The 12,750-nt window shown below is 44.8% G+C and overlaps 1 protein-coding gene across 1 annotated transcript; it reads right to left on the bottom strand.

Moving 5' to 3' along the window:
• Positions 1-2,152: 2,152 nt before the first annotated feature.
• On the bottom strand, positions 2,153-4,597 carry LOC124673422 (probable apyrase 3). Its single transcript, XM_047209503.1, has 6 exons — positions 4,352-4,597; positions 4,133-4,261; positions 3,371-3,427; positions 3,170-3,262; positions 2,869-3,074; positions 2,153-2,798 (listed from the first exon to the last, which is right to left on the bottom strand). Exons 1-6 carry the CDS (start codon positions 4,595-4,597, stop codon positions 2,153-2,155), a joined length of 1,377 nt encoding a protein of 458 aa, XP_047065459.1.
• Positions 4,598-12,750: the final 8,153 nt, after the last annotated feature.

Here is a 12,750-nt window from a genome sequence, read left to right as displayed (position 1 = left end):
CGGTTGCGCAACCGCGACCAATGGCAGTTGCGAACCGCGACCGAGGCCCTTTTTTCTACCAGTGAAAATCAAGACGGCATGGGGTTTAGAGATTTGAAACTTTTCAGTCAAGCCTTGTTAGCTAAACAAGCTTAGAGATTAATAGATAAATAATATAGTTTGTGTGCATTTTTTTATTAAAGGCAAAATACCATCCGAGGGGAGGTTTTATTGATACAAACTTCATTCAAAATAATCTCCTTGTTGGCAAGACATCATGCATGGATTGGAAATGTTAAAGATGGGATTATTTGGCGAATAAATTCTGGCTCTAAAGTGAAAATGTGGCGTGACAACTGAATTCCAAATGGGCATTGAAAAAGCATGAAAAAAAATCAAATATTAGAGAAAATAGGGTTTTGGATTTGATCAATTTTGTACCAATAGAATGGAAAGTCGAACAAGATAGGAAAATTCTCCACCCAACCGATGCTGATCATACTCTGCAAAAATCAGTTCCTGGGGAAGCATGGACACATTATCAAGGGTGTTCATGGAGATGCTAGATCTAAGGGCATCTCCGCTGGCGCCCCAAAAGCGCTCCCAAAGAGCCCCCAATGGACTATGGGGTGCCGGGCAGAAAACGGCCCGCAAAGGCACCTCCCATCGGGTTTCGGCAGCACACGCGTCCCAATCATCTGTCCACCACCAAGACAACACATGAAATTCATCTTCTCTAAAAGCGACGCTTTCAGGAAGGAAACAATGCACGTCCTGATCATAGATCATAGGTTTTCACCATGGAGAAAATCCACTCTAAAAAAACAATGCCTTCAACAAGAACATTGCGAGACACAACCAATTAAGGCCAGACTTTGGGATTTCACCTTAAAGTTTAGACTCTGAAATTCTCTTGTGCTATCGCCCCCACTTGCCGATTCCCCTGCTTCAAGTCACGAATCACCAAGCTAAATCCCCATCGCACCTGCATCCATGCCATTCTACGACATTGACTTCACCATGGAATTAAAAATGTGCCTGATGGCAATAAACTGTAGACCTTTGCCTCACTCACTCCAGAACCAAATGGTCAAAAAAAAAATGGCTGAATCCCATCCAATCCGGACATTTCCATGCATGAATCTCCCAGTGGAGTTCGTCAGCGGAGCTTTTCGGAACTCGACACTTTGGCCAGATCAATGAACACATACGTTTTCGTCTTCGTGCGAGAGTAACCCTAGGACCGTCGACTTTATTGATGCCGAGCAAGCACCCCCCCACGCCTCTGCCCGCTGGATGACCCCTTTCAATGGAAGAAGAGGCAAGCCAAAGCAGGAACCACGCGCTCGGGCCAACCTGATGGTCTCCATTCCGAGCAAGATGCCTAACATGACATCACAGCGAGGCCGGCAGCGTGGACCACGCCGCCTCCCCACGCACTTCCGGGTGACGATCTAACCGATGGCGGATCTAGGCAGGAGTCTAGACCTACAACCGCTGTGTCACCCCATGGTCGGCCCAAGGGTAGCCGCCGCCACCACGAGAAGGGCACCGCCTGAACGCCCTGAGACCGTTCCACCACACGGGCACCATGTCCAAGGGGCCACTGCTGCCGCACGACCGGGGATCGCCACCCCAGCCTCCATGCACAGATGGTTGGCGGTGCCGTCCCCATCCACCACCATCGATTCCCCACTGCGAAACAGCCCCCGACACCTTCGACACTAGGCCCGCCGCCACCGCGGCCTAGGCCTGCTGCAGGGGAGGCCACCAGGTCGAGGTGCTTGGCGGCTAGGGTTGATCCCCGATGTTGCCCAAGGGGGACCACACGGGAGCCAGGGAACGGTTCCCATGTTTGCTTAATGAATCCAACACATTTTATATTGTAAAGTTAAATACTCCCTCCGTCCATAATAGGATGTCGAAAATTTGTCTAAATTCCGACGTATCAAAACACTAAAGAGTGTGTAGATACATCGAAATTTTGACAAACTTGCGACATCCTTTTATAGACAGAGGTAGTACTATGGGCCAGTGTATCCATGGTACTTATCATAATGGTTGATTTGATCAATATAGTGCTGAATTTTCTCTCTAAAACAGGTAAAGATAATTCATGAAGATGTAGCCGCGGCAGGCGGCACAGATCAATAGCTAGCCATCATGCAACATTCTAGACACGAAGATCAGACGAGGCGTGGTGGGTGAGCTGCTTCGTGGGCGCGACGGCCTCGATGGCTTCCCCGAGCGGCCACTTGGCCTCCATGAAGTACTCCCCGTGCTTCACCCTGTCCACCAGCGTGATCGCCCTCGCCGGCGCCAGCCCGAACCCGTCGGCGAGCAGCGTGTATTGGTACACTAAATCCATGCAAACGAAGTCCACCTCACGCACCCCGGGGTACGCCGCCTTGGCCTCCTCCACGCTGAGTGGGCAGATCTTCTCGGCCGCCGCCCTGAACGCCGCCGGGTTCGACGTCGCGCTCGGGGCGTCCTTCTTCACCCACCCGACCTGCGTCGCCATGCCGTAGAAAAAGGAGGCCGCGTAGAGCGTGGCCTGCCCGGCGCCGCCTCCGCCGCCCCACACACCGCCGAAGGTGCAGTTCTTGGCCGGGCACGGCGCGTCCAGCTTGAGTGCCCTGGCTACCTCCTCCCTGCACCTCCCGTACGCCGCGCCCTCCGGTGACGCCGCCGCGTCGTAGACCTCATCGTTGTAGGTGTAGTTTCTGACGGTGGATCCACGCAGCACGCACGAGCTGAAGGGCCCCTTCTTGGCCTTGAGGATCTCCACCCGAGCAGCCAGGTTGCCGTAGTACAAGTAGCTGCGCGCCGAAGTCATCAGTACATTTTCATGCGAGATCAAGATTTTCAGGCAAAGGGCATGTGAGAAACCTGTGGACGTAGATGTTGTAGTCTTTTCCCTTGAGGTACTCCTTGGTGATGTAGGGATCCTGGCCATGGCGCGCCGCCGGAGCGTTTGCCGCAGCGTTTGCGGAGACGGCGTACGCCATCTGGACAGAGCCGCCTCCGAGGTCGATCACGCCTACCGTCTTCGAGTAGTCTCCTCCCAGTCTATCCAGCAGATAGTTCAGACCAACCTAGCAGAGAAATCTCATGTCATGGGCACGGGCTCAAACTTGTTTGTATTGTTCTTTTGCAAGAAAGACACACACATGGGTGGACACGTACGTACCCACATGTAGGATCCTTCCTGAGATCCCTCGAGAACGTTTATCCACTTTGGGCTGTACTGGAATCTGCTATTGGTATGGACAACATCTCTGACCTGTAGACAGATTCAGGTCGATCAACAAGCTGTTGTAGATATATGGCTTATCAAATGGCTAAATTATCATCAAAAAGTGAGTTGGACAGAAAGGTGTGTCGATCGTACTGCTTGCAGAATCTGCTCTGATTGCTTGTCTCCGATAAGTCTGAGTCCGGCGGTGGCCTGCATGTTTGATGTAACGAGGTCAACATCAAGGTTGAAAATAATTTACGTTCGATCTTAAAACTAATTAAACATCCATTTTTTTAAACGGAGGCAAAAATTATACTGTACCTCTTTCCATTAAATAAGGAGAGAGTTTGACTAGGAAATTAAAACAAGGGTATCAAAAGGAATTACTCTCCCAGTATTACTCAAATGTTTAGCACCCGCGGCCACCCAACGCCTAACCCCACTCTTAGAAGAAGCGGATTTGTTGCGAAACACCCTCACGTTCCTCTCATTACAACTGATCCAGTTAATGAGCATGATGAGGTATGGCCACGGCCTTGCGGTTTGGGACATTCGCGTTTGACATATTAGGCCACCAAGATAGGATGGATAGCTCCGGAGTCCACTCGGAGGTGGAGATAGAGGCGATGACGAGCCCCTCTTTAACCATCTCCCAAAGCCTGTTGGAGAACCGGCATTGGAAGAAAAGACGTTTTTTTTTTTTTTGGATATGCAAGGGATTCAATTTACTTTTAAGATCTGAAATGCATGTCGAGATCTGAAACTAACTAATAGGTGTGCATGATATACTTGCTTAAGTATCTTGATAGAGACTGGCTGATCACCAGAATGTGTTTTCTCTCTTACTATCAGAAACAGTTTTCAGTTTTCGTGATGGGCCTGTACTTGAGGGCAAACTTTTATTGACGTACGTACCCCTAGTTTGAGGGGAGTTCTGTTCATTTGCCACCAGGGCACAACGCTCTTGGCCTTGTCTAGCAGGGGTATCATGGACTTTGCAGCCTCCTGCGGCCGGCCAGAGTAGGAGCTCAGCCCTGGAGTCACCTGCACCATGCATGCAAAAATATTTACAAGACTGGGCGCGTGAAGTCACCTGTGAGGGAGGGTGTGACTACATAAACACTCTATGCATACCTTTGCGAAGACCTCGATTTGGTTGTCGATCTCCAGGAGGTCCATCTTGTTGTCGAACTTGAAGACGTGCACCCGCGTCCCCGTGCTGCCGGCGTCGAGGATCACGACGTACTTGGCCAGACCTGGCGTCTGTGCTTGCTTCGGTTCGCCCCCCTTGCGCCCGAGCGCTGTCTCGGCAAAGACGGTGGAGGAGGAGGCGACGAGGAGGAGGAGGAGGAGGAGGAGCAGCGGCGCGACACCGGCCATTGTTGAGAGGCTGTGACACAGTACAGTAGCTATCTACTGGCGAGTGCTTGGCGACGGCTGAATCCAATTTTGAAGGCTGGTTTTAAAGAGCCGAGGCGAGACAGCGTCTTCATTTGATCAGCACCCCAATTAGCTTCTGCTATGCAATTCGGTCCCTAGCCAGCATAAATCCAGCATGGCAACGTACACACACATACAAACACATAAGATTAAAGAAAACAAAAAGGTAGATGCGGCGACGATCGGATCAACATTTCGGTGCATAACATGTTCTATGTACGTCTTGTTTTAACACCAAAAAGGGATTACAAAAGCTGGACAACCATGCTTAATGTTGCAAAAACCGTGGATATAAAATCACGTGCACCTGTTCCATGCGCCTCGGCCACTGTCCATTGCAACACCACGTCGTTCGAAATCTGATCACACATGGAGCAATCTTGTTTTCCACCTGCTCCGATCTTGTTGCCAAAACTCTGGATTTTTGTTTTCAGATCTGAGTAGCTGAGCGGTGAAAAAACTCTTCGGGCACCTGGTCGCTCCCCGCGGGCAATTCTAGGCAGATCAACCCTAAACCTCCGGCGGAAGCGGCCTTTCCTCTACCCAGTGTAGGCTCCTCCCAGGTGGGACTGCTGGGCAGACGGTAGTGCACGGTGGAGTCTTATCCTTGGTGTGGTTGTGCTGCTTGGCGCTAGGCAGAAGAGGCGGCTCAGCTCGAGGCGCCCTGGTGGCAGCGCCGGAGCGGCGGGTCGGCGCGAAGGTAGTGGTCAGGTCCTGATGGCATAGATCTAGGTATGCATGGGTTGGCCTGTCCACACCGTCAGCACCCCGTGGAGTTGGTTGTACTGGTGCGGCGCAGAGCAGTGCCGACCGCGGTGGCCTATGTGCTGCAGTGTGGCGGCATGGACTTTACGAGCCCAAGATGGGCCCAGTCGGGCCTATTGGGCATGGTGTGTCCCTGCTACCGCGTCCGGTCGGCACCCGCTGACCGCGGATGAGGACGACTTCCAGGTGGATGTGCTTCTGCAGCCCTCCGGTTCCAACCTTTCTACCTCCTCCGATTTGCAGGTCACAGGATGGATCTCGCTACACAGATGCGATTTCGCAGATGCTCGGACGGCGGCCCTGACAGGTGGATTTGACCCCGCTCGTCCAAAAAGTGAAGCGGTCCAAGCACGCAATAGCAACAATGTCGACCTAATAGAAATCGCTAGTCGGTACTATGAAACGAATGAAACGGAAGATGAGCATGAGGAGGGAACATGGAGAAACTCCACAGGAGGCCAGAAACATCAGAACCCCCATGGCAACCAATACTACTCAAAGTCCGCCGCGAGCCACATAGAAGCAGGGTCCCCGACGCCATGCGACAACATTCGAAGGAAAGGAGACGGTCTCCCCGTAATCAAAACCAACATTTTGCCCAGAAAAACGTTCACCTTGACCGAGTTGATGAACGGTTCCTCCATAGTAAATAGCAAGGGTACAAGGCCAGCCTCATACATTATTGTTGACTGTTTTCAATTTCAGGAACTCTGGAGACTTCAAGGCTAGCGAAAGCGAGGCGTTCATGATGATAGCTACAAACTCTGCAGGTCCGAAGGCTATTTCCATATTTTTCACCGCTCAAACCGTCCACAATGGTACATCTGCCTTGTGCAAGGACTTCAATGTTTGCAAGCAAAATCCTCATAAGAATATCGGTGATAATAAGTAAACTGTGCTGCAAGTTAATAATAGTGATAGTGTGCATGCTTAGAAATTTGAGCATATGAGGTTATTAACAATTCTTTTGCTGCAATGATAATACATGATGAACTGCCATTTGAATTTGGTGAAAATCCTGGGTTTAAGGAGTTTTTGTCTGTAGCACTGGGGATGATGTTCTCATTTTCTTGAAGATAAGTCTAAATAAAACTTTTTTTTGAAAGAACAATGTGAAAGGTGTGTCTTACAACTTATTGTTGGACTTCTCAACAACAAGAAAGCTTCATGGCTTACTTGTTACTGCCCACTTTATTTGTAATGGTTGGAAACTTCACGAAAAAGGTATAATCATTAGCTTTTTCAAGGTTAAGGGTCACAAAGGAGATGATATTGAAAACACTTGCAAAAAACCTTGATTGATTGGGGAGTAGACAAGATCATGAGAATTACTGTTTATAATGCTTCTAGTAATGATGGTGGTATTTTTTACATGAAAAAAGGAACCGAGTAAAACTAATAATATCACTGCCGGTGCAAAATATATTCACATGAGATGTGCTGTCCATGTTGTGAACTAAATTGTGACGGATGGTCTAAAAGAAGTTGAAATGCCATGTTGTGAACTAAATTGTGACGGATGGTCTAAAAGAAGTTGAAATTTCAGTTAAGCGTGTGTGTGCAACTGTTAGATATGTGAAGAATAGGCCAGCTAGGATAACTAAGTTCAAAGAATGTACTAAGTTCAAAAACTTTCTCATAGCTAACTGATGCCTTCATCATAAAGTATGTGGAGTTCCACCTAGTGACAACATCTAGATTCAGGAAAATTATTAGTTTTACTCGGTTCCTTCAGTACATTCTTTGAACTTAGTTATCCTAGCTAGGTTATTTTTCACATATCGGTTGCACGCACACACTTAACTGAAATTTCAACTTTTTTAGACCATCCATCACAATTTAATTCACAATATGGGCAGCACATCTCATTTGAAGATAGTTTGCACCATCTAAGCTATTATTATTACCTTGATTTAGTATTTTTCATGTAAAAGATAGCACCATCATTACTAGAATTATTATCAACAGTAATTGTCATGAACTTGTCTAGTCCCAATTAATCAAGATTTTTTGCAAGTGTTTTCCAATATCATCTATTTTATGACCCTTAACCTTGAAAAAGCTAATAATTATAGCTTTTCTTATGAAGCTTACAATCATTACAAATAAAGTGGGCAGTAACAGTCATGAAGTTTTCTTGTTGTTGAGAAGTCAACAATCAGTCATTAGACACACCATTTCACATTGTTCTTTCAAGAAAAGTTTCAGTTTAGACTTCTCTTAAAAATAAATGCGAACAATATCCCTTGTGCATGTTATCCTAGACGGAACCAAGAAACATGGGAAGGCTACAGACACAAACTTTTCAAACCTAGATTTTTCACCAAATGCAATGTCAATTCATATTATTATCATTGCAGCAAAATAATTCCTAATAGCTTTATGGTCAAATTTTCAAGCATGCACACTATCACCATTATTAACATGCAGCATAGTTTGCTTATTATCGCCGATATTTTTATGAGAATTACGCTTGCAAACTTTAAAATGGTTGGGCAAGAAATATGTACCATTGTGGACGGATCTTATTGAAATGGTTCCACATCTCAGATCTTGAATCCATCTGCTTTCGAGCCTCCTTCTTTTCACCCTCCTTCACAACTTCAGGGCCCTTCTCTTTGCCATCATCCTCTTGCCCCGCTTCCACTACTTGCAGCTGACCAGCACCACCACTGCCAGTGACACTCCCTGCATTCGCAGCTTCCACGCTAGTAGCAGCGCCATCGCTAGCAGCCTAGGACTCCTCTGTCTCCGACGACATCTAAAAAATAAGGCAAATGGACAATGAAAATCATCAAGGATTCACAGGCTAGCAGCAAACACTTATTGATCTTCAGATTTTGATGTTCGGTGTATACAGATCTCTTATGAGATGTTTACAAGTATGATGCGACTACAATTATTTATCTCATCATGGTAGCATAGTAAAATATAGTAGACTGTACTCAGTAATTATATGTGTAGTCCTAGTACGAGGCATCCCCATGTGCTTATTAAGTTCATCATTACTTATCTGGTTGAGTAAAAAATTGTACGGTAACTAATTTAGAGATCTCACTATTAACAGAATATGGATGTACAAGTATACGAATCTGAAAGAAGTGCACACGAGGTATGTGTTATCCATGGAAAAAATGAGATCCCCTCATGTAGCTGGAATTCAAGGTGTATCAACTCATGCACGGAATGTGTAGGACACAGAAAACTTGGATCAAACTAGGCTCAATCAAAAACAACAACTTACATTTCAGGCTACCAGTAGCTTTTGGTGCAGAATCCGGCCAGTTGCCATCCACGGCTTGCAGCGGCAACTGTTGCTCCTCCAATGCGAATTCTAGCCGGCGCCGAACGCTGAGGTACTGCAGTCTGCAGTGGCCCGTGGTTAGGTTTTGGGGCGTCAAACTGATGAATCGGGGCGGCCGAGAAATGGAGAATGTATAGGGATTTGGGAAGGCAAGAGATCAGCTGAACAAGGAAAAGATCAATCGAGGCCTCCATTTCTGGGAGGGGATTAAAGTAGGGGAATCAGTCGCGATTTCCGGGAGGGGAATTTGGGAAGAGGCGTTAACTCGGTCGCTTGTTCTTTCTGCGGCGTCAAGTGCGGGAATTAGCAAGTAAGGCAGGGCTCAGTGCTTCGGTTCATTCGGTTGCCGGAATATTTTATAATATACTACACTTTTTTTAATCCTCTATTATTTGCCATCACTGACAATAACAGGTGGTGGTCATGTGGCAAATAATAAATGTGTAAAAAAATGTGATATATTATAAAATGAGGGTCCAGACCGAAATCACCGAACTAAGTTTGTTTTTTCCAAGTATAAGGGATCGGTTTTTGTTTATCGCCTCGATATGTATTTCGCCTAGTTTTTGTTTTATCAGACATTTCACTTAAATTCTATAAACGGCTGTGTGCATCCTGGTTATGCAGAGGCTGAATGTAATTGCTTTTCAAAGTAATAAAGCATCCTTTATCCAAAAAAGTAAGGAATCGGTTTCGGTCACTTCGGCTTCGGTTCAGGTTAACTCGGTTCGGTCTTTCGCTTCTAGGTTTATATGCATACCCCTAGCTACAACATTAGATAGTGCATTACAAACAACACGAACCCAACGAAGGCATTGCATTAAAGCGCCAAACACGCATGTGCATAAACTTAGAGCGAATACATAGGCGAAACACGGGCCGGGAGGCTCAAAGCCGCTCAAATTAATTCGCATTTCCCAATTGAAAATTACATGTGATGTCATCACCTCAATGGCAAGCAAACTCCGAAAAATAACTGAGGGTGGCCAAAGACGGACCACAGATGGCACCGCGTTATGTCCACAACGGAAAATTCCGATTAAGGGCATCTTCAGGCACATTTTGGTTCGTTTGGGTCAGATCGTGGCGACCTAATGCCCCTCGTTGCCAAAAATGTCCATTTGGGTCAGGGGATAGCTCTAGCGGCTCAATGCATATTGGTCCGTCCAACCAATTTTATTCGTTTATCGCCATATTTTCAACTCAAATTACACATACGTATAGAAGATTCTAATCTTGCAATAAACTAATGTTACGTTCTTTATTATACCCAAATAAACAACAACATTCACATGAAAATAAAATTCATAATAAAACAGTTCATAATTAAATAGCTAAAATTATATGCGAGGACTACTCCTTATTCTCTTCATTCGGTGCCAATCACAAATGCTCAATATTATCCAGTTTATAAGAGCGGATACGTTGGCTATTGTAACATCCCCTTTTAGTTAAACCTAATTAGGGTTGTTTTGTGTATCATGGCCATCATGTTTATTCTTGCTAAGAAACAAATTCATTGAGGAAATATTTGAAAACCTTTAGGTTTGTCTAAATTTCTACTATTTCAAATGCTCTAAAAAATGTATCAAACCAAATATGTGGGCCCTCTAATATGTTATAAATGCAATTAAATATTTCCATAAAGTTTTGAGATAGTTTGATTCTACAAAAGTTTGCAACATAAAAAATAGCATTGAACTTTCGCCCCCTTTTTTAGCTTTCACTGGAAATTCCCAAAATCCACGGGTTATAAGCAAAATGTTCCTTGTCTTCTACCTCCAGGCAGGCACACACCTGCGTGAAGCCCCCGATGCCGCCCGATCCTCCGTGTCACCTTTGCGATGCACGTCGCCGCCCCGGCGCGTATAAAGCATCGACGCCACCGCCGGACGAAACCCTAGCACGCCGCTTCTCCTCTCTCCCTAGCAGTGGGTCCAAGCTGTCGGGTTTTTAATATTTTCGAGAATTTTCATAAAATGATTAAAACTTTTAAAATTCATAAAAAAATTCATTTCAAATCAGAAAAATATGTATAATATATTAAAATGTTCAAAAAATGAGATGTACACCTTGTAGAAGTCACAGGGTTTATCGAAATGCAGTGCTTTATGCATTCAACCTCATTCAACAGGATGAACATGTCTTAGGGTTAATCTCAATACCTTTAATATGTCATGTCATCGTCCTTGTATACGTATTGCATTATGCCATGCGTTGATTGTTGTTATACCTTTCTGGTATTTGCTTATCCGCGATCGATAGAGCACGTGCCCGAGAGGATAAGACTGACAATGACGCATATCAATACTTGTCCATGGATGGACAAGTCAAGTACAAGATATCCGAAGATCCATATTTTTTATCAGTGACAAAGGCAAGCATAGCCTCGTTTCATATGATTTTCCGAAGTGTTTTAACTTCTGGTTACTACTTATTTCACACAATTCCAATATCTTTTAACAACAGATAGAGTTATCCTATCTTTTGCATGTTCCATCCTTGTTGCCTAATTACCCTAATTCACTACCCATAGCATGACTAGGTTTGAACTTGTGTGCATCGCTAGAGCCATATATTGGGTATACTTAGCCATGCTTAGTTAACAATTTCGAATCCATCCGGATTGATGAATCAGAGTTTGGAATGAACCTACTATGATTTGGTGATGAGATAACACGCTTAAAGGCTTGGATGGGACGCCACATGTGGGGATGTGGTGATTGACTCATTATCGCCGATACTAGGACCCGAGTTCTCGCATTCAGAATTAAGACCGAGCGTACAACCACATGGGGCCCATGGAATCCCTTGGCCCAAACTTGTCTAGTCTGTTCATGAGTCACATAGTGGGCAAGTTCCGTTTGGCATCTGCATGGAGAAAATGGGAAAAAGGTTTTCAAACGGGAGTGATGTTTTGGAACATGGGAGCATATGCTCCCTATATTTTGAAATGCATCTTACACACATTTTAAATTTCAAAAAATTGAAACAAAAAATTCGCGCGTACATCTTCATGTGCTACGCGCTCACAAAGTCGTTTCATAAAAAATGAACTTATCATGTGACGTGTGTAAAAAAGACAAAATTCAGTGCTGAAAACAATGCTTTTCACAGGATAAGTTTTCTCTTTTTTACATAGTCCATAAAAAATATTATTTTTTTCGTGAAACTTGACGCATACACATATATTATGGAGATGTACATGTAGAATTTTTTGTCAAAATTTTTCCACACTTCGAAATATGTTTTGTTGGTAGAGGGAGCATACGCATGTTGGAGATATGCCCAAGAGGCAATAATAAATGGTTATTATATATCTTTGTGTTTATGATAATGTTTATATATCATGCTATAATTGTATTAACCGAAACATTAGTACATGTGTGATATGTAGACAAACAAAGAAGTCCCTAGTATGCCTCTTAACTAGCTTGTTGATTAATGGATGATTAGTTTCATAATCATGAACATTGGATGTTATTAATAACAAGGTTATGTCATTGTATGAATGATGTAATGGACACACCCAATTAAGCGTAGCACAAGATCTCGTCATTAAGTTATTTGCTATAAGCTTTCGATACATAGTTACCTAGTCCTTATGACCATGAGATCATGTAAATCACTTATACCGGAAAGGTACTTTGATTACATCAAACGCCCACTGCGTAAATGGGTGGTTATAAAGGTGGGATTAAGTATCCAGGAAAGTATGAGTTGAGGCATGTGGATCAACGGTGGGATTTGTCCATCCCGATGACGGATAGATATACTCGGGGCCCTCTCGGTGGAATGTCGTCTAAAGTCTTGCAAGCATATGAATGAGTTCATAAGAGACCACATACCACGGTACGAGTAAATAGTACTTGTCAGGAGACGAGGTTGAACAAGGTATAGAGTGATACCGAAGATCAAACCTCGGACAAGTAAAATATCGCGTGACAAAGGGAATTGGTATCGTATGTGAATGGTTCATTCGATCACTAAAGTCATCGTTGAATATGTGGGAGCCATTATGGAT

The sequence above is a fragment of the Lolium rigidum genome, chromosome 7 (genome assembly GCF_022539505.1).
Source record: "Lolium rigidum isolate FL_2022 chromosome 7, APGP_CSIRO_Lrig_0.1, whole genome shotgun sequence".
Taxonomy (NCBI): Eukaryota; Viridiplantae; Streptophyta; class Magnoliopsida; order Poales; family Poaceae; genus Lolium; species Lolium rigidum.
The sequence above is the reverse complement of the archived record's forward strand: the minus strand, read 5'-3'. Positions and strand labels throughout refer to the sequence as shown.

What these genes read in the sequence shown, in the direction of transcription:
- LOC124673422 (XM_047209503.1), bottom strand. Translation starts at nt 4,597, where the DNA reads ATGGCCGGTGTCGCGCCGCTGCTCCTCCTCCTCCTCCTCCTCCTCGTC. An exon ending in AAATCGAGGTCTTCGCAAAG is followed by an intron (nt 4,262 to 4,351) that starts GTATGCATAGAG and finishes TGCATGGTGCAG; the next exon opens with GTGACTCCAGGGCTGAGCTC. An exon ending in AGGAAGGATCCTACATGTGG is followed by an intron (nt 3,075 to 3,169) that starts GTACGTACGTGT and finishes TTTCTCTGCTAG; the next exon opens with GTTGGTCTGAACTATCTGCT.